Source organism: Zonotrichia leucophrys, chromosome 2 (assembly GCF_028769735.1).
Source record: "Zonotrichia leucophrys gambelii isolate GWCS_2022_RI chromosome 2, RI_Zleu_2.0, whole genome shotgun sequence".
Classification (NCBI taxonomy): Eukaryota; Metazoa; Chordata; class Aves; order Passeriformes; family Passerellidae; genus Zonotrichia; species Zonotrichia leucophrys.
Genome location: NC_088171.1, coordinates 54,569,842 through 54,592,873, shown reverse-complemented (window position 1 = coordinate 54,592,873; position 23,032 = coordinate 54,569,842). Strand labels below are relative to the sequence as shown.

The 23,032-nt window shown below is 36.7% G+C and overlaps 1 protein-coding gene across 2 annotated transcripts in view; it reads left to right on the top strand.

The window, feature by feature from the left end:
• SUGCT (succinyl-CoA:glutarate-CoA transferase) overlaps positions 1-23,032 on the top strand; it is a 305,639-nt gene that overhangs the window by 16,891 nt on the left and 265,716 nt on the right. For both annotated transcript variants that reach the window (XM_064705032.1, XM_064705033.1), the window contains exon 7: positions 21,013-21,104. In XM_064705032.1, coding sequence (XP_064561102.1) covers positions 21,013-21,104 — 92 coding nt within the window. The remainder of the gene's footprint in view (positions 1-21,012; positions 21,105-23,032) is intronic.

The following is a 23,032-nucleotide window of genomic DNA, read 5'->3' as shown; positions in this document are numbered from 1 at the left end:
TGTATTTCATTATTTCTCTTCTGGTACATAAATTATCATAGAGATGTTATCAGCTTACTTTTCATTTATTATTTACTTTGCCCTCCTTGCTCTAAGCTACAGTATCACCATGAAATCTAATTAATCTGAGTTCTAGTAGTGCATGTTCCTTCTATCCTCCTTTTCTCATCAATTCTGAAGGCCAACAAATAACAACACTAAAAAAAAAGCAGAGCCATGGCAAAATGGTTTCCCACTCTTTCAAGTCTTCATTTAAAAGAAGTTCTTGGTATTCTAAGAAAGCAACTGTAATTTGTGGGTTTTTTAATGTAGGAAAACAAACCTGCTTCCTTTTTTGGTTTGTCTTTAAAAACAGCTGAAACGTTCTGTGAGAAATTTTGAAAGCATTCAAACTTCTAATTCCTATACAACTTAAAATTCAAGATTGAACTCTATTACATAAAATATTTTTTGTTAATGAAACATATATGGATGTACCTGCTTGTGGTGAATAGCCACATATTTTAGCAGAAAAATAAAAAATAAAATCTAGGAGACACATTTCTTAGAAATCAGAAAATATGCTACTTTATAACTTAAACAGTATTGAGCCATTTTTCTTTAATGCAGGAAAAAATTTTATGTGGAGTTGCCTCTCTAAATTTTGGACAATTGCAAATAATAAAATGAAATATAGTCTATTTTTTTCAGTAAGTCTAGGGTCATGTATAGGTGAAGAGTTTATACATAGGTATGCCAGACACTGTCTCTTTTATGACACTTTGGAAGTTGTGATTTACAAACTGAGTTTCTCATCCAAAAAACTCAGATTGAATCTATACAGCTTTGCAGCGAGTGCTGCAGGGTTTTGAGGATATTTGGGACATTTCCCAGTGTTCCTGCTGCTTTGAGTGCACTTGAACTCCAAACTGCCTGTTCTTACTCACAAGCTGGCTTTGCTTGGCTAGAAATAGTTTAAATGTAATATATGTTGATAGTTCTGTGGTTGAGATTGGTTTAAGTTCTGGAAAATTGGATGGTTACAGAAAATTATGTACAGGTCACAAGGGAGTGACCATTTCTGTTATGGTCTGCATCATGCTGTCACTAGGAAAGTCACAGTTTCATCCTGAACGGGAGAGGGCACTGTTTAAAAGGACAACATGGTTTCCAAATCAAAACCTTTTTATTTTTTTTCTTAAAGCCTCTGAAAGTAATATGTTTTCAAAGAATTTTACAGTTTGTTTATGAATGATGAAATGTCCTCCTCTCAGGTTCTCAACCCCAGCACTTTGCTCTGCTAATCTATGTGAAATGTGATTATTCTTTTTGTGCAGGTTTGTTTTCTTCCTAGTATTCTAGGAAGTAATACTTTATATCATATGCAGGTTGCTTTGCATGTTGCTGGTGATATTAAAAAATCTTGTTTTAGTATTTTTTGTAATTTTATTTCTAGGATATAAATGTTATGTTTGAGTTTTCTGCCTTTTAAGGAAATTTTGCTCCTGTAAAGACTTTTTATTGTATTTATGCATGAAAAAAATTGAATACAGAATTACAGAACCAGAGAATAGGTAAGGTTGAAAGTGTGTCATATGATCCAACCTCCTGACTCAAGCAGGGTCATCCTAGAGCACACAGCATAGAATTGTGTCCAGCTGGTTCGTGACTATCTCCGGTGAGGGAGACATAACAGGCTCTACAGGCAATTTGTTCCAGTGCTTGGTCACTTGGTGCACCTTCCAGTGCATCAGTCTCTGCCCATTGCCTCTTGTCCTAGTCCTTGGCATCCCTGAGAAGAACCTGGCTCCATCCTCTTGGTGTGCCCCCTGCATTAGGTATTTATACACATTAGTGAGGTCTCCTCTCATTTATCTCTTTTCAAGGCTCAAAAGGCCCAGTTCCAGCAGCCTGTCCTTTTGAGGGATATGTTCCAGTCCCTTATTCCTCTCCATTGACCTCCAATAGACCCACTCCAGGAGCTCCATGTCATTCTCTTGCTGAGGAGCCCAGCACTGGACACAGCACTCCAGATGTGGCCTCAGCTGGGCTGAGTAGAGGGGCAGGATCACCTCCACCGACCTGCTGGCAATGCTCTTCCCAATGCACCCCAGGAGACCATTGGCTGCCTTGGCCACAGGGGCTCACTGCAGGCTCATGGACAGCTTGCTGTTCACCAGGACCCACAGGTCCTTCTGCACAGAGATGCTTTGCAGTGGTTTGGCCGCCAGCCTGCACTGGTGCAGGGGGTTTTTCTTCCCCAGGCACAGGACTCTGCAATTGCCTTGGTTGAAGTTCAGGCACTGCTTTCTGCCCATCTCTGAGTCTTCCAGTTCTTTTCCATCTCTCTCAAGGCCCTTTTGAAGACCATTTTCAAGCCCTCTGTGGTATCAGACACTTCTCTGCGCTTTGTGTCATCAGTGAACTTGCTGAGGAGGCATCTGCCCCTTCACCTGAGTCACTGATGAACAAGCAAAACAATCCTGGGCCCAGGACTGAACCTTGGGGACACCATTTGTGACAGGCCTCCAGCTGGACCCTATGCCACTGATCATGACTCTTTGGGATCTGTCATTAAATATAGCTATAATTGTAGAGAATCTGCCATGAAAATGTACTTAGATTCAACCAAAAGTAACGATGAAGATAAGCTTTTGGAATTGATATTTTTATTAACTTTGTGTTACTCTCACAGTTTATATTTCTTGGGGATTTGCACTCTCTACCCCACAAAACTTTGCTTTAACTCTGAATTGACATACACTTGACTGCACTAAACTGTTTGTTTGTTGACAAACAGCATGTTGCTAAAGAGACAAAAATTAGGCGGAAAGAATAACAAAAGTTTTATAGACATGTTGTGGTCCACCTGAGTTTTCTATGGGTATGAATCTGGAATTGTTGTGTATGTAGTTTTATTTAATGTACATAAAGTTGTAAAGATGCATAAATGAACACATTTCAAAAAAGTAACTACATCCTCTATATCTCTTGAGTGATTCTGGTTAACTATGGAAAGTAAAATAGTTCTACACTCCACCCATTTACATTACGTTTAGTAACAACTTAAGAAGCATTTGGTACTTCCCAGTATCTTGTTTTGTACAGATAATTTGTAGTGGCTTTCCCTGAGAAGACATGTTATAGTTTTGATGCATATGCTACTTTGTCTCTAGTATTTTCACAACAGGAAGGAAAAGACAACCGCAATGTGTTTTGCTGGGCAAAGGCTAGCCCAAGCATCCTTCAGATCCTCTAATTTGTGAACTAACTGTGGTAAGATGTGGAATTGCCTGGATTAGGTACAGTTTTTAGACTCCCTCTTACCAAATGTTTCCGGCCCATAAAATTACACATTACTGTGAGTGGGTGTGTCTTCATGCCCATTCATTCCCCAATTATTGATGGTTTTGTGGCTTCTGTATTGTTTAAATCTGGATATAGTTACCTGATAGAAACGGATAGATTACCTGCCAAAAAAATGATAGCTTCAGTTGTAAAAATCATTGAGCAAAATAGCTTCTTGATTGTGTAAATTATTTGTTGATAGCAGGCTAGTCAAAAGTCAGGTATTCAGAAGCTGACTAGGCAATGGTTGTAGTTGTAAATAAATAATAGCAGCCATATGAATGGTCTTGAGCATTAATCTGTTCAACAGCTTTTAAAATTTGTGACCCAAAGTTGCTAAAAAAAGTTTTCTTTTTTTTTTTTTGTAATTACCAAAAAACAACAACAAACCCCCCCCAAAAAAAAAAAACGCACCCAAAAAAAACCTACACACAACAATTTAGGAGAAAGAAAAGGAAAAAAAAAAAACAAAAAGGAAGGCAAAAAACTCACCTTCATTGCAAAACATCTGATTGAGTCAAATAGTCAATTCAAGCAGGATGATGTGCAGGACAAATTGGAAATTAGAAGAATTAACTGATAATTACAGTTATCACTGACTTTTAAGTATATTAAAAGCAGCAAAAGTTTGGAGAATGTGTTAGTTAAGGAATTTGGAAAGTGCAAAAATGAATACTGAGTATTGTGGTACCATATTCAGTAAAACATGTTCATGGACTTTTTTCAATAAATGTATTGTTTTCTATTAATGGAAAATAATACATTGTCTGATGTGTAAAAGAGGCATTGTCAGACCAAACTGAGTATCGTGCTTCCAGTAGTTCTTAACGTGTTTTAAGAATAAGGAGGGAGGCCTGGAAAATTGTGAACATTATACAGCTCTTAAGCAAACACAAAAATCACAAGTTTGCACGCCTTGAGGTATGAACTTCAATGATCACAATGATTGAATAAAGCATTTGGAGGGGAAAAATATTAAGCTTCTACCCCAGCTAGAGTTTTCTAGCATTGGAAAAGAAAATTAAACTTCTCTAATCTATTAGTTTTTACATTATGCAGTTGGAAGATGGATGGATTAAAGAGTTAATCTACCTTTTTTTTTGATAGCTTGAAGTTATCTGCGTGGGGAGTTAAGAAAAATTTATCAGGGTCTAGAGATAAAATAGTCTGAGACCATTTTTTGACAAGTTAATTAGCAGATACACAATTTTTTTTAAGACAGTGTAATTGGTTGGCTGTATAAGGATAATAAACTTGTGCTATATATTTTGACTGTAGTAAAGTTTTTGACACTTTTGAGTAATTCTTTCACAGAAAAGCTAGGACAGTGTGATGTACAAGAAATAAAAAACTTGGTTGAAGAGGATCAGAAGCTGTCTCATAGCTTGCTATAGATACTTTATGACAATGGAAGAAAATGCTTCAGAACTGATGATTCTGGATTTTGTTTTTTCTTAATATAGATGATGGATTGCAATGTGGGCAAGTCCAAAATTCTGATAACATCATGTGCTACTGGGGGCTTGTGGGGTTTAGATTTGAGAGACAGGAAGAACCTGGAGGTGTTTTACAGGTAGAAGGCATCACTTCCCTTACAGCCTTATACTGTCCTTTAGAATATTTCCTGGGGATCTGGCTAACTCTCAGAAGAGTCATGGAGGGCTCTGCTCAGTGCTTCTTACTGAAGCCTGTAATTGGAACCCTTCCCTACAGTTTCTGTGTCAGCACAACACAGTCATTTGATGAATTCCTAATGTAAAAGATCCATTTTTAGTGCCCTGAGAGCTCCATGCAGCTCTGAAAGCCCACAAAGCTGAAGGGAGTCAACTGACACCACAGGATTAAAATTAAAGATTACCTTGACTAAGTTGTTTACATGAATATAAGAGGAAGGGTAGAATTAAAGATTGGAACAAATACAATGTACTGTGCTTAATAAAAAATAATCAATATAATATAATTTTAATATAGTATGGGGAACACTGGGTTAGAAGAGGGTTCTTGGGAGACTTGGTTGTCAGGATGGGGAATGATCAAGGTTGAGCTTGAGTCAGTGATGATATCATTAGATGAAAGACTAGTGCCATACTGGATTATATAAAGGTGAATATGGTCTAAAGGACTGTTTCTCTACCCTGCTCCACATTGGTAAGGTTGGAAAGTGAAGTCTAGTTCTGGGCACCACATTTCAAAAACTATATGGAAAGTGGAAGAGATTTGAGAGAAGAGCAATCTATAAGTAAAAAACACGATGTATGAAAGGTAGCTTGGAACATCAGGTTTTTTTCTTAAAAGAAAGGCTGCTGTGATCAGAAGTACTGTGGTTGGCCATCTGACCATCTCTTCCTAAAGCATTCTGTACATTTGCATACAGCAGTTCTGAAATGAAGGTTCTGACAGGATGAGAAAGCATCAAAAACCTTAACTTATTGCATAGAATTAGCCAAATTGCTACTTAGAATTCAAAGAATGACTGTGTTAAGGAAAGAAAATCTCAAGAAAAAAAATTTTGTGAGATAGTAATTAAAATAGGAATTCAGACTTGACTGCTGGAGAAATGGATTGCCTCTTTTCAGAGATTTAAGTAATTGGGACTACATGTGCAGTGTACAAAATAAAAAATGACATGGATATTGAATGCTTTGGTGCTTTTCTGCACTGCACAATATGCTGGTTTGTAATTCTCAGTGTAAAGTGCACATTTGTGCAGATTGGTATTTGGTTCCTTGTGCAGTAAAGAACCAGCTTTATGGCATACAGCAGGAGCTCTAAGAATTTATTATACATCTCATGAGTAATTGCTCTGATCCCTGAGGTAGCCATCAATATATGATCAAATGGACTGAGGCTTTTTGGACTGTATTAATTCTAAATATGAATTTCTGAAAGAATTTGGAACTGTTTTAACTTATATAGCACAAGTGTTAAATATTGTAAAGGCATAACTTCATAAATAAGTTAATTGTTGACTGAAAGTTTGCATGATGTAAATCAAAACCAAGGAGCCAGTTCCCCTTATGCTTCCAGGCAGTAGGATGGTTTTTTAAGCTATTACTCCTTTCTTCTCACCTTCAGTGTATGAATAAAGCCACTAAAGAAACTGATGAGACAGTTCTAATCTCTGTTTGTATTATAAGTGTTCACAAGCAGAGTTTCTACAGTGTAATATTTTAAAAAAACTTAATGTGGAAGAGGTAGTATTATCTCATAAGTTCAAGATACATGATTTCTTTCTAGTCATCTAAACAGATTTGTGCCTTAGCCTGAAAAACTAATCCTATGCCATTTGAGTATTTAAGTTGTGTCAATTTTTCCTTTTGGCTGAGCCATCAAACTAGAAAACTTCTGTTTGAAGTGGCAAAGTGATTGCTTATGTGTGGAAATTAATTGACAGGATGCATATATCCAAATACTACTTCAGTGATGTCAAAAAGGTACTTTTTCACTAAAACTTAGAAAAAAAAGGAGTCACTTGGTCCTGTGCATGAAGAAACAGTTCTTGTTTCTAAGAAAGGAATCAATTGCCATGGCAGTGCATTGGTGTATCAGTGGTGGCTTTAGGTGGTATTGCTAGGTAAATTCCTGAGAGAACTACTTTGATCTGTTTCTGTTGGTTCTTTCCTTTACAAAAGGGAACTTTTGAGGCCAGTTAGAGTACATTCACATCACTTAATAGTGTTGTGTAGAAACAAAAACGAGCTCTCTCTAAACCAGCATGGTGAATTGGACCTCAAGTATTATAGTTGCATTGCTTTTGGGGCCAAAGTGATTGAGCCATTTATCATGGTGTCACTATATGTAATGTTGATTTACTCTCAGTACTTTTTTAGGATCAAAAGATAATTTGTGTACCTGCAAAACTTTAGGAATGAAATCCTGGAAATAGATGTCCATTGATTTAAAGTGAGGCAGCACTATAGCTGATGCTTCTGAAAATAAAGTAGCATTATGTTTTAAGTATCATGTAGCCCTTAAGTATCATGTTTTAAGGACTTGCTTCATTTTGACAAACCATGTTTAGACAGCTCTGTGGCTGTCCTTTATTCTGTCTTGTAGAAGGCAACCTGTAGAGTCCTAAACCTCTTTGTGCTTGGCACGAGACCCATTCCACAACAGTCTGATGCATTAGGATTGGCACTTTGTGGCCAGTATTTCTTCTGAGGGTAAAGTACTCAGTATATGGAGTATAAACTGCAATCCTAAACACATGAAATTTAATTTTTGTAAATGTTATTTATATATAAAATAAAGCAGATATTGTTATAGCCTTCCACATTTGACTGCTTTATTCAGATTTAAATGAGGAGGATCAATGTGAGCTTTTAATTTCAATTCTTAGCTCATGGTGCCAATTATTATTCTACAGAAATAGTACAGCTACACAAACAGGGTGTACCTTCTGATGGTGTATAAATAATTTGATCTTAATTTCTGCTGCTTCTTCTTTTTGAAGATCTCCTAAATATTTCCAGCTGTTTTGTATCAAAGGTGATCCATCTGCAAGGAGAAGTTTACCTCATGCTTTTCTAGACAAAAATGAAAAGCATTAAATAGGTCAATTAGACCCAGGATTATTTTTTCTCTTTACTGAGATTAGAATTGTATTTGGTGGGTTTATTTTCTGTTGATATCTACTTTTACTGAAAAAAAATCCTAATGATTGTGATGAAGACTGGGAAACAATGACTACCCTGCTGATCCGACTTGCAGACAGATGACAAATAATGGGACTACTTTGAATTACTTCTGCTTTTATTGTTCACATATTTTTCATATTTCTTTTTAAGAACCATGTGTTTTAAAAGCCTGATTCATAGGATTTGAATTTTTTGGGACTGTGTGTTAAAAGTATTGTAATGATTTTCAAAATACTCAGTTTTCTTTTTGGTTTGGTTTTTTGCTTATGATTAGGTAAGTTTGAAGTGTCTGCCTACCTAAAGTGACTGAAAATTGCAAAGGTTTTCTGTGTATTTACTCCTAAGCAGTTGATTTGGGAAATTTTTGTTAACTTTATCTACTTAATCAAGAAGGCTATCAGCTGTAAACTGTTGGAACCTGGAGAATACTCAAGAGTAGTATTAGGCTTAGCCTCCTCATCTTGTCATCTATATTTCTCTATTTCTGGAGACAGAATATGCAGCTAGCTGGTCTTTTTGTCTCCATTTGTTTTCATATTTCCATGGTGCTCTATGCTTAAACCCCTTTAAATATGCTCTTACAGCCCCTTTGGACAACATGAGTTGCCAAGAGGTTGGGGAGTCAAATGTGAACCAGCAAGATTTGACTGAGGTGTGTTGCAGAGCAATTATGTTTGGTAGCTCTTGACAGGAGGAGAAACAAAATGGACTTGAATTTGGAGTGTTTATGCTTTTCTAATGGTGATGGCAACAATGTTTTTTAACCTGTACCATACACAAAAATGTGTATTCCATTCTAGTGTGACTGAAATATAAATACTGCAAAGCTGCAATTTTTGGGTGTTTTACCATAAAAACAAACTTCAAGGTATCTCCTTCTGTAGGATTAATGTAGTTGTGCTGTGTGAAGATGAAGAGCCAACGCTTAGTTTTCCTCCTTAAAGCACATTCTTGTTGCTGGTGGGTTTATATACTGCTTGCAAAATTAGCATAGGCCAAAACAAGTCTGTTCAAAAGAGGATTCTATAAAATTCAGCTGGTTGACAAACTTCTTGGAACTGAGCAAGAGGCTGTTTTCTATACAACAGACTTCTGTCAGCACAGCTGTGCTGGACAGGATTGTGAAGAGGTGCTAACACTGCCTGGTTTAGTTATTTTGGCAGAAGCCATTAGCAAATACGTTATTATATTGACAAAACATTTCTTTTGCTGGTAAAATTGTTCTTGGAGATGTATCTCTGTAACTGGTTTTGCATTCTAGTATGAAGTACAATTTGGTCTGGAAGGCTGCATTTGCACTATACTTGCAGGGTTTTGCCAGTACGTCAAAAATAATAAAGGACTCTGGCACTGACACAGACCAAACTTTTAAAATGTATCAGTAACACAAACAAGTATGAAAAGGGTAGAGACTGAGAGGTGGCAAATTGGAAAAGGGTAACTGAAAAGTGTATGGGAGCTGACAGAATCCCTTTTCTGTTGGTTGAATTGATATCCTTGCAGGATTCAGATCTGCTGCACATCTTCAGGAAGGTGGGTGTTTTAGCTGACTGACACTAAGTCTTTGACTTTTTGCTGCTTCTGTTATCAGCACACCACCAGCAGCTAGAGTGCAGTAACTTTTTTTTTCCCCCTGTAAATGATTGAGATACCCTTTTGTATTGGCATTTAACATCCTAGCAGGAGGGCTTAGCTGTTTTTTCCACTACTATTTTTTCAGTCACACATAGCCTGAACGTCCAAAATACTGTGAGTTTAGGAACAAGAAGCAGTTGAAAATGCGTGCTCTTCTGAAACACTGTGTTCCCATTCTTTTTTCAGTATGAAGCATATAAAAAGTTTAATGAACCAGTCATAATTCTTCCTTGCTTTAATATTAAGTATTGACTTTCAGCAGTGCATGAAAGTAATGCTTTTCTTATGCCTTCTCACTCTATTGCTTGTTCTTTCATCTAAGTAGCAGTATTTTGTATAAAATCAAAAACTTCAGAATTTTGGACTCTGTCCTAATTAAGAATACAATATCAGACAGAGAGCCTGTGAGCTGTAAGATTTAACACTGGGTTAGTTTACAGTGAATGAAAACAGATTAGACACTGAAAATCCTGGATATGAACAACATAGTACAACTGTGAAGACACTTACTGATGGTTTAATGTTTATTTTTCAGTAGCTATTATGCTTGGATTGGTGCCTAGCTAAGTTAACAGAAACAAAGCTGGAAGATTTTAGGCATCTTCAGAAGCCATGCAGCAGGCTTTTGTAAAGCAGTGTTTATTGTGTTTGAGTTGCCATGGCCTAAAATGAAGACTTTGATCATGAAAAGATCATGAAATATGTTGTTTATTATTGCTAAAAATTTCTCTGCTTCTTTCCAAATGAGTTATTTTTAGGGAATCTCCTGTCTAATAGCATTCTTATCTGCTTTATCTTGTTCTGTTGATCTTTTTCCCTTGCCTGATGGACTTAGTTCATGTAGATTGCGGGAGTTTTTCTTTGTTTGGTTTGTTTCATTGTTTCAAATGGTGAGGCTTTGTGATTTCACCAAAGAAGCAAGTATAACTAATTAAAATGGTGAATAGATCCAGTGGCTTTGTTGTGCCCTTTCACGGTATTGTCTGTGGGTGTTGTTTGATTTGTAGGAAGACTGTAAGTAGCTGCTGTTGACCTGAAAATGTTTTCCAAGTAAGCATATGGTTTTCATTACTTGTGATTTTAGAATACTGTTATAAAATAAAACACTGTCAGTAGCTAGCAAACAGGAAAAAAACAGTCTTGGGTGTAGAAGACACAAACGATTGAAAAATAACATGGTTTTTGTCATTTTTAGAAACCCAGATAGTGTCAGAATCTGGAACTTTTCCATGTACCTGATCGTTAACAGCATTTTGTATCTCAGTGTTTATGCCCTCAGCTAAATCCATTGATCTGTGAGTTGTCTTGCAGGGAAAACTTTGACATAGCAAGTAGCGAATGTTACTGTGAAGTAAGGATGTAATGAGAATAGGTTTGTGGATAACAGTCTTCTTGTAAGTTAAAGTTCTTGTAAAGAGGAAAGAATAATCTGTTATACATGGGACAAGAAGTAACTGTTCACATTTCTGCAAAAAAGGATTCCTATTAAACATTTAGGAAACCTTTCTAACAGAGAGGATGGCTTTCTTTTCCAGGAGAGTCTTTGTGGGTATTGCAAAGTCAGGATAAGGATACCTAGTGCCATTGTGATTGTGTGTTACAGTGACCTGACCACCATTTCAAGAGGAAAATTGGAGGCCAAAATTTTGTAACCTTTTAAAAGACTACATCTTTCAAAATTATTTTATGGAACTGCAACTACAAGTTGCTTATTCATATAAAATTATATTCTTTGTACAATAAGAAGGGGTGCTATATATCATGTGCCTGCTCAGAACATATAATACATGATTGTTTGTCAGTTTCTTATATTTCTGTAAAATTAAAATAATGATCTTAAAACATATGGGAATGAATTAATTAATGATTTGAACTTCTTTTAATTTTAAAACTTAAAAGAGTAAATATGTTTATTTCCAGACCATGTGTTTTATCATATCTTCTTTGTTTAAATATTTTGTTTGTGTAGACTGAAAGGAATTAAAATCAGGCTCAAAAAATATCACTTATTATTAAGTTGTTGAAAGGGTTGAAATGACAGCCTGAGATTCTAAGACTATGTTGCATTCTGTATGACTTAATCCTCTTTGGGAATTAAACTTTATTGATTTGTTTTGAAAATTTTTGAGGAAAATTTTGGAAAGTTTAAAAAAACAATTGCATACTGATTTTGAGTTCATTTAATATGCTTTTCCAACTTCTGAGGCACTATGTATTTGATCTTAGAGGGAGAGATCAGGATCAGCCACGGCCATGCAACCCCCAGGGGAGCTGTTTGGTCAGAGTCAGCTCCTTCGCTGCACACTGCTGCACAGATTTTTCTGTCAACATAACTATGTGCAGCCACAACAAATGGGTGTCTGTTCAGGTTAATATCAATTTTAGAACGTACATCACGTGTTTCAGGTGAGAAATAATTATGTAATTACCTTACATTTCTGTCATGGGATCATAGATAATCATGTCCTTGTCAGAAGACTTCTCTGAGGCTATCCCAACACTGCAGTGCTTGGCTATAGCTTAATAAATATTAATTGAAAATACACCCTGCAGGTACTTCTTAATTTTACATGATTTTTTTCACTATAAGAAGTAGTAAGATGATTAATATCTGTTGAGCTGGAGTGTGGTGACTTTTTGTTGACTCCTGACTGATTTCCAGATTAGTCAGGTATTTCTCACAAATATTTGCTCCCTTACCTTAGTCATAATAGTGTGGCAGAGTTGAGCAGGTAGAGTAGTCCTAGCAAAGTTTGTGAGGACACACAGAAGTTAGGACAGACAGCTTGCCTCAGCATTTAACTAATTTCTGTGCAAATTTTGAAACCTGGATGTTCTGGGAAAATGTCATTGCTACATTGCTGGGAGTAATACACTTCACTATTTTAATATTAACTTTCACTATATAAATATTTGTAGTCCTAATATCAGCTGTATCCTTGTTCCAAGCATGGGACAAGGAATGATTTGTTACTTTTAAGTGTGTTCAGCTGGGAATATTTGTGTAAACCCAGAATAGCAATGGGGAATTTGGGTGTCTATCAGCCTCCTTTAAGGCAGGTAGTAAAGTTTGAGTACCTAATCTCACTGTCATCTAAAAGCTTTTAATTGAAACTTTGTTTTCAGAAATGGTCATCATGACACATTTAATTTCTTAGATCATGTAGAAGAGTGACGCCACTCAGATGGGGAAGCTGCTTCTACCTTAAAATTCAGAGAGTGACAGTTTAAACTTTCACTGACTTAGCAAAAGAGATAGCATCTCTTAAGTAACTATGGTTTGAGCTATGGAGGGAAGGACTGCTTTCTTGTAACTTATATTTGGCATGGTATAAAGCTAGAAAATATGGCCTAGAATTTTGCAGGCTGATTAAAAGCCTTTTGAAAACCAAACTTGTCTTGTTTGAAATGGTCTGTGACTGTGTTCCAGAAGTGTGGTTGGTGCCCTAATAGGAGTTGTGTGAGGCTGGGTACCCAGGTCACATGAAAATTGAATGGAGTTGAACAACTGGCAGAGGCTCTGCCGGTTGTCCTCTTCTAGTCTTTCAGTAGCTAAATCTTAGTTTGAGTTTTGTGTTTGATTTAACAATTTTGTTTTATCTATGCCTTCCAACTTGTAACACCTGATTGCATTCAAAAGACAGGGTTAGAATGTCTAAATCAACATGTGTAAAACAATAAATATTGTATGCATTTGCAATCATCAATTGGGAAATGAAATGTTTTTATCAGATTGGTCAGATTTTATGCTTGCTGACTTAAGGCTTATTTTTTTTTAACATCCTTTCATCTCTCTTGGAAGTTTGCTCTGACTTCACCTTTCTTGTATCTGTTCTGATCTCCTGTAAGCCTGCCTTTTCAGGAAGTTGTACTTCCTTTCCTTCTGACCAACACATGGCAAGCATTTTCCAAAAGTCGTTTCTTGTTTTGCTAACGCATTTGGCAGCTCTGACACTGCAAAGTTTCTTATAATGTGTCTGTTAAACTTCGGCTTTTGTCATCGCAGAGAATTGCTTGTGTTCTTCTGCTTGTTTCATTAATCTTTATTAAGTAAAGATGTAAGCTGTCTTTAATTGAATATTTTCTTTTGGCAATAGAACAAGCCAAAAGGTGTTTCTTATTAATTTGTTATTCAGCAGGGATAGCCATCTATCTGGATTGAATTTGTGACAATGTTTAGTTCCTATTTGTAGAAATGCCTATGTTGAACATATTTTTCTATGTTTTGCTCAGAATATCTTATACAGCCTGACTTTGTAATGTCATTTGTCATCTGGGAGTTGAACTACAGGGAATTGGTCTGTGTTGACAACATGTCTCCATGTTGGCTTTTCCTGTCCTTTTAGTACAATGTGTTTTATATTTGGCCTTATAAAGTTTTATCATGCTATCAAATCATGAAGAAGTGCAGAAATTATGGCTTTTGGTTTTCTTGCGCATGTGATACAAATATTTTGAACACAGGTCATAATGAGAAATGCTGATCTTTCTTTTTATGACACAGAAAATCATACTCAGGCTGTCCTGTAGATTTAATTATTATGCCATCATTAGCTTGAAAGCACATTGTATTGAAGAAGTGAGAGTAGCATTTTCAGGTGTTGAATGAGTTTTCATTCCTCCTTTCCAGTTTCTGTGCATTTGTTAATTTTGTGACATTTACTTCTTTCTCAGTTGTTTTTTTGAAGGTGAAAATTGTTTGTGACCCACTATCCTGAGCTATTAAATTTCATGAAATACATATCAAATACACAACAAGCTGAGAAATGGAGAAACATTTTTATTAATCTTCATAAAAATTCCAAATGAGTCTAAACTAACCTACATAAAAATACTTCTTTTGGAGTGATTGTTCCCAGAGTTTTGATATTGCAACACAGTAGTGCCTGTTTATCCCAGATGCTTTCAGGCAGCTCCTAGCCAAAATGAATTTTTTTTATACATATTAGGAATTCTGTCATCATATCATCAGTAACTCCTAGGCAAGGAAATATGGTGTGTTCTGTACACATCTTGGAATAGCATAGAACCTACAGACATATGAAACTTTGTCTGGGACAAAGTTGTTTAATTGGTCTGCCTGGTTTCTAAAAGTTTATGAAGAATGTCTGCCATAAATGTATCTAAAAATCCCACTGTCGTCTGGCAAAAATGTAGCTGACATGGTATTAAAAAGCTAAACCTGTAAGAACACATTAGTCTGTTTTCCTAACAGAGTCCTTTCTGGAAACATGTTTGGGTTGGGGGTTTTTTTGCTAGCATTTTTAAATTTAGTGTGACATTTTTGAACATTTGGCAGTTTGGGCAGTAACACTTTTGTGCACTCCAGCAACATTTACTGTTATTACTTTCTTTTGGTAATCTTCAGCCTGACCTTTCTCGCTTCATAATATTTATTTCTGTTTCTCAGAACAGAATCATTTAGAGCAGATTGTAAAGCAAATTATGTCTCTCTTATGTGATAAATATATTGACCATTTAAAAGTGGATAAACTAATAGTAGTTTGTTATGACATGTTATTTTTTCCCCCAAACTTTTGTCCCATATGATGCCTGAAAGTATTATCATTTTTCCTGTGCTGTGTTCCAAACCTTGAGTGCCATCACATGGGTCCTGCACACTGAGCCCAGAACTATAAGCTTTGTTGTGTTAGAAGTAACTTCCATGTTTCAGAATAAATGGGCCTCTTTCATCATGGACAAATGTCACAATGTCATACCAACCCCAGAATAGTAGGTAAGCTAAGATTTATTTTCTGTTGACAAATGTTTTCAGGGTTTTTTTGGTTTTTGTTGTTTGTTCTGCTTTTTGTTTTTGGTTTTTTTTTTTTAGTGTATGTGTCTGATTTAACTAGAAAAATCTGGGAGAAGGAAATACTTTTAGTCTTTCCATTTGCCAGGAATTGTGGTGTATTAATACAAATGTAATTTAATCAGATAATAGCAGCAATTTGACTATTACATTTAATTGCAATGTGTATATATTGCCAATATTCACAGGAAATTTGTATGCTTCAATTCATTTTACCAAGCAATTATTCAGTCAGCTGCAAATAATGTCCTGCATAAAGTTACTTCTGCCATGCCCCTAGCTAGTGATGAGTATCTTAGGGTTCTTATAATTTACTGTTTATCTTGACATTATTATTTTTCAGTTTTGCTAGATGAATATTCTTAGGCACCTTAAGTCTTCTCTTGTTGCTCCATATCAAAGGTTTGGCCATCAAACTGCTGGAGACTCTTCAGAACAGCTGTGAGCTGCATTATTACATGTTAGCCACCTTATTTTATAAAATTTTAATTGTCATATTTACCCAAATATTAAAAAAAGAGATGCAGGAACAGAGAGATAATGATTTTTTAATGTTACATTAAGCATGTCTCATTTTGAATATCATACACTATGTAATACTGCATAGTAATAGTGATAGTGGAGATCTTGGTTAAGAAAATTCTTTAAAACTTTTCATTTGCAAATTTATATTTACTGATATTTAGCATCCTCTGTTTTCCAATTGGTTAAAGTCTCTTTCTTCTTTCATGTTTGAGCTAAGGGTGCAAGATTGCCACAGGATTGTGGTGTTTGCTTTGTAAATGGCTCCAGTAAAGGCCCATTTTTCCCTCAAGCTGACACAAAGTAGCCGATGCCAGTTCTTTCATACTTCTCATACCCGGTTCATTTTTCTTGCTCAGAAAAAGCTTCAAAGAGTAAAGGTTCCACACTTTCTTATGTAGAAGGTAGACTTGGCTGCAGAGTCAGAGCAGGAGGATTTAGGTGTGACTATGCTGAATAAGCAAATAGTCTTTTGGTGGTTGTGATCAGTGGCACAGGATCTAGCTGGAGGCCTGTCACAAATGGGGTCCCCAAGGTTCAGTCCTGGGCCCAGGATTGTTTTGCTTGTTCATCAGTGACTCAGGTGAAGGGGCAGATGCCTCCTCAGCAAGTTCACTGATGACACAAAGCGCAGAGAAGTGTCTGATACCACAGAGGGCTTGAAAATGGTCTTCAAAAGGGCCTTGAGAGAGATGGAAGAGAAGAACTGGAAGACTCAGAGATGGGCAGAAAGCAGTGCCTGAACTTCAACCAAGGCAATTGCAGAGTCCTGTGCCTGGGGAAGAAAAACCCCCTGCACCAGTGCAGGCTGGCGGCCAAACCACTGCAAAGCATCTCTGTGCAGAAGGACCTGTGGGTCCTGGTGAACAGCAAGCTGTCCATGAGCCTGCAGTGAGCCCCTGTGGCCAAGGCAGCCAATGGTCTCCTGGGGTGCATTGGGAAGAGCATTGCAGCAGGTCGGTGGAGGTGATCCTGCCCCTCTACTCAGCCCAGCTGAGGCCACATCTGGAGTGCTGTGTCCAGTGCTGGGCTCCTCAGCAAGAGAATGACATGGAGCTCCTGGAGTGGGTCTATTGGAGGTCAATGGAGAGGAATAAGGGACTGGAACATATCCCTCAAAAGGACAGGCAGCCTCAAGAAGAGATGACTGAGAAGGGATTTTATCAGTGTCCCTAAGCAGCTCAATGGAGGGTGCCAAGAGGATGAAGCCAGGCTCTTGATGGTGCCAAGCAAAAGGACACGAGGCAATGGGAGGAAGTTGATGCACAGGAAGTTCCCCCTGAATATGAGGAGTGAGTTCTTTTCTGTGCTGATGACCAGACACTGGAAAAAATTGCCCGGGAAGAGTGCTGAGTCTCCTTCACTGTAGATACTCAAAAATCATCTTAACACAATCCTGTGCCATGTGCTCTGAGAAGGCCCTGCTTGAGCAGGGAGGTTGGACCACATGACCCATTATGGTCCCTGCAAACCCCACCCATTCTGTGATTCTGTGTGATTCTCTGTTTCTGGCAATTTCAAAAGCTTGCTATGCAGATTAAATAATGTTTTGACAATGACAGTTTTTAGGAAGGACTTGGAGATCTAACTGGAGGTTATTGTCTTGTACTTGGTTTGATTGTGAAACTGTACATTTTGCCGTAGAGAACACCGGCTCATACTGCAATGATTTTGAATTCTAGACACATGAGGATGTAACAGGTATCAGAAGAAATCATATCTTCCTACTGCAAGGTACAGAATGTAGATTTGGGGAGTTGAATAGGGGTTTAGTGTGGTGCAACTTTCTTTTGCTATTTGCTCATTCTGTTTTACAAAAATCTAAAGCTTTATGTGGGATTTAGAATCTAGCCAGCTGCCTGACAAGCTAAAATGGTTTAGAAAACATTTAGTTTTATTAAATTAAAATTTAAATTCTATTGTCTGTCTGAAATCTATTCCCCAAAGTAAAAATATCTACATTGGACTTAGAGATCTAAAATAAATTCTTTTTCTAGTAGAGATCATTTAAATATTGACTGTAGCTTACGGTGATACGCTCCACTAAAGGGAAGCAGGAGTGTGTTCAGCTGCCTTATCTTACCTTCTGAGACCATCACTGTTAAACCTATTCTCTCTGTATTCAGCTGGGATTATCTCTTTACCCTAAAGTATTTTTCACTGTATCTAAACTTTAAACGACTAACTACATTTTATTTAACAGAAGCCTATATTTAGGTTTGAGGGTGTAATTGCAAATCTGTGCTTTTCACACTGAATTAAGTATGAGAGAACACAGAGTATTTGGACAAACATAAACTTTAGGTGGCATTTATATCTGTAGGGAGTTATTTTATATATTTCTATATCTATTTACACATGTATATGTACAAATGTATGTATGTGTATATATTACACATGTTATTTTAAAATCTGTGTACCAGGCTGAATATTTTTGAAAGTAATTTTGGACTCTTCTTCAAGCTTTTTGTGTTTGTGTTCCTAGTTATTTCTAAAACATCTGCACTGGGTTGGTTCATTGACCATGAAAATAATGTTCAGCCTTTGATTTTTGTCTGGATAAAGAGATCTTTCATTTTTAGCATTAGCTATTTGTCGCTTAAGTCTACTTTTTTCTCTGGGAATCTTGTATATCCATAGTTCCTGGGGCGAAACATTTCCAACAGATTTTGTCCCCATGCTAGTTTTGTCCACTCAGAATTGAGATCAAAAGTAGAATTAAGTATTTTTTTCTTTTTAATCTATTGTGATGTGTGAAGACTAATTAAACACTCCATACAAGTCCTAATCTTAACTAGAATGTCATTAAATAATACCTTATATTTTGAAACCTGGATGTTACAAAGTGTGAAAAGGATTTAAAAAAATTTATTTGTGAAACTGCTCTAGAAAAATTCAGATCTTGTTGCCTGTCACCTTTCCTGAATTCAGTGTTTGAGGGATGGATGTTTGTCCTTACCAGAAGAGCATTGCAAAGCTGTTCTGTCTACATACTAAATGTTTAATTTTCAGATGTTTGCTGTTAATGAAAACATTTGTGTGAGTAGATGTGTTGAGATGTCTTTTCTTTGTTAGTAATTGAGGCCAGTACGTAGTTTCTCACTTACTTCAATATGCTTTTCACTATTCAATTAAAGTTGTTTTGAGTACTTTTTTTTATTGAGCAAGATTTTGTTTTTGAAGTGGCCCCACACACTTAACTGGTTTTAATTCTACAGTTCATTCCAATGAGATATTGGTATATGCCTAGTTAGTGCTCTTTGGAACATTTTTGGGTGGATCCAGTATATTTTATTTGCTAGTCCTCTTACATTTAAAGACATTGTTCTTTGCTGTAAACTTTAGGAATGTAAATATGAAAGGAAATACCATGAGTTCTCTTTGGGATCTCAAAGTCGACTATTGTCAGATTTCAAATAAAACTGGGTAAACTGGTAGATTTTTTCTTCTCTCTTGTGAGTAGTGACACAGATTTGACCATAAGAGAAGTGTTGACTTTTTTCTTGCAAAATGTTTGTTTTGAAGCTACACTGATTAGTCAGTGAATTGGCTGTAGTATTCTGATATTCCCTGTGACGCTTTGTGCAGAAGTTGAGCTCCTCCACAGCTTTGGACAACATGGATCTCATGTCTCCAGAAAAATATTAGGCAATTGAGATAGTTTGTAGTATAATGGGGAAATGTGTGTAGTAAGTGGATATTGTTTTGCTTAGTATGATTTATCAATTGAAGTAAGAAGGTGCTTTAACTCCAGTTTTCAGTCATCACAATCCTCTTGTAATATACATTAGGAGTAATTTATGAATTATGCACATAACAGCATCAGTCCAAGTGGATGAACTGAGGATGAACTCAATGAAAAATTATTTTTAATTGTGTGCTTTTATTCACAAACCCAGTGTTTAGACTGTCATGCCTACTGAACAGACTGAATATAGAGAAGATTTTTCCAGGCAAATTATGGAAAGGAATCTAGGTGATTCAGGAATTTTTTACCTTGCAGTATATGTTGATATAATGTAATTCTAATACTGTCCTCACAGGTAAGAATGAAACATAAATGTTTTAAAACTAAAGTTAGATTAGGAATCTTGTCTTTGACAAATATCTTGTAACTGCTCCAAGGGATTTCTCTTAGAGATATCAGGAAAAGAAGCACTTGAATGGCTTTGAATGTGCTTCCTATTCAATCTGCACTTAAATCTAATTATTGAGGGCTCTGCCATTATTAGAACTAATAGAAACCATCCATGAAATATGTTGCTCCTTCCCTGTTAACTTCTATCCTCGGTGATGGTGGTTACTGGTTCCAGTGACCTCGTCAGCTGCTTGTGCAAGACCTTCTCAGTTGGAAGATTTTATGGTTGTTATTGGAAGAACATGATGACTATAGCAAAGAGAGGTAAGACAGCATCCTTCTGTCGACAGCTGTTTGTTTGAAGTTAATTATACAGCTGAGCAAAACTGTATTTAGGTAGTTCAGTAAAAGTTCTCAGTATTTTGGATTTCATTGATGCCAGCTCTTGGCAAACAGATTGTACGTGCTTGCTAAGGCCTTGCCATCTTTTGTAAACAATGCTTGTTTTGAAGGTACCTCTGTTAAGATATGGAATAAAGTAACAGAAATGAGGGGGGAGCAATTAATGTGTCAAAACCATAGTGTCATGATTTTAGTGTTGTTTGAAGTATACAAGGTATCCTTATGGCAGAGTGGAGATAACACAGGCAAGATGGGCCCTGTTGGACAGCAATTGTGGGCCTGTAGAGATACTGTAGATTCTCTGAAATAACATCTGAGTCCAGCCTCAGCTGAGACAGTGAATTACAAAGGAAATTTTATCCAAAAGGAATGAAACATAGCAGGGTTACAAGTCTGTCTAGAATTAAGATCAAACACGTCCTCAACCCACAGAGGATGAATCCAACTTTACTCTTAGAAATGTGAAGGAATAAAGAGAATACAATGGTGTTCATTGGTTGTACGGTCTGGACTGCTTGTTAACAAAAGCTGAGGAGCAATAATAGCTTAAGTTCTACTTGTTCTTGATTAAATGACTAGTTGTTCTCTTTCTCTTTTAGGTTATGGTCAGACTGGTCCAGTGGTTCAAAGAGGTGGATATGACTCCATTGCTGCTGCTGTTTCTGGTCTCATGCATATCACAGGGCATGAGGTATAGTGCACAACTTACAAATTTCATAGAATTTTTGTGCCGTGTCCCAAAACTGGCTGCTGCAGGGAACCAGTCAGCCTGCTGGTAACACATCTGTTATGCAAACCCTCCTGAGTCCAGCAAGAGGTCTCATCTCTGGGAATCTTAGAAAATAATAGTACTTGTATACTTCAGCTATGTCACTCCAGGCTTGTAAAGAAAAATGCTCAAGAAACAGAAAATCAAAGAAAAAAAGAAAAATCCTGAATCTCCAGTGAATAAATTGGCAATGTATGCTAACCTGTTAATGGTCACTTGTAGTCACTTCTAGAGCTGTAGTAGACACATTGTTGACAGCTGGATGATAAAACCATATCTATGAGTGTGAAGTCTCACTGATGCTTGGATATTGATAATCCCTATGTAAAAATCAGAATTGTGAAGCTATCTAGATAAAATATCTGACAAAATAGGTAAGATATCTGACAAAAGCTGGGTGTTTTTCAGTCATTCTGCCTACAAATAGGCAGAAAGATGCCATGCATTTCTGGAAAAGCTTTATGTGCTACCTATTCCCACTGACATCCAAGATCTTTGTTAGCTGTGGCCGTGCAGGAAGCATAATAATAGTTTAGTATCTAAATTCTAGAGGTACACAGAACATGTGTCTTCACCTCCGAAAAATGCTGGTCAAATAAACATTTAATTAAGCTGTCTTGAATCACCTGCAGATGCAGGGAATGTGGTCCTCAAATGTCCCTTTTCAAGTGAGGTAGTGTTAGAAGTCTGCTCTATGCATTATAAATGCCAGATACCGTTCTAGTGTGGAGGTGCTCCTGGTACTCTGGAAGCAGTAGTGCAGATCTTGTGAGTACAATACTTGCATGTTCTAGATAAACAAGGAATTCATGAAGTTTCTGTGCTAAGTGTCAGCTGTTCATGTTTGAGTATGTTGTTGAAAGCTAACCACATGATCTGGACACCACTGTATTGTAGGGTTGATATTCTGCCAATAGACTTGTTTTCTACTGAGAACAATGGCAAACATCAGAAGTTTGTACTTCTGGCAAGTGTTGTTACCAGTGTTGTCCTTTTTATTAGGGAAAAAGCCAAAATCAAGCATTTTTTGACTGAGTAAGCTGAAACATCTTGTGCCTAGTTTCCTGAGGCTGTCTATTTCTGCTGTGTTATTGGTATGTACTCATAGGATGTTCCATCACAGAACATGAGAAGACATGAAACTGCGTGCTGTCCTTACAGGCACTTCCCTTCAAATATATCATGTACATGTGCACTAAGCAATGACTGATCACAGTAACTGCAGTGTAAGTAAATTTAACATTGTATCTGTAGAATGGAGGTTAATACTTCCAGTACAATGCCAGAAACTTAATGCATGCCTCAAAATATACCAAGCAAAATTGGAAGGGTATACAAACTGTTAGAAAGAGCCAGATTTGTTAGTACAACATGAATAAAGAAAGGTAGATAGAAAGACTGAAAAACACAGGACTTTTGTACTGCTTTTCAATGATATATGAATGCCAGAATAAATAACTGTTACACTGAATAATTGCATGCAAGTTATATTATGAAAATAATAGTCCTCAGTGGCTGTTATGAAGATAGATTTTGTAAATAGATTGTGTTAAGGTCTACACTGGAAAACCAGATGTTCGCATCACCTCACCAAGCCTTGAGGTAATGTAATCATAGGAATCATTTAGCCACTGTCAGTAGCAGCTTTGTCTGTTCACTGGGGGCTTCTGAGAGTTCATTCAAACTTAGTCACTCTTTTGCATGATTAAAATGAGCATGCATAAATTTGCTTATTTTTCTTTATTTGAAGTTGTTTATGTAGCATTTCCTCAATTTCTCAAAACCATTTTTGGATGTATAGATGGACAGTACTGTTTCAAAGACTTAAGTAGTCAATGACTCCAAAAAAA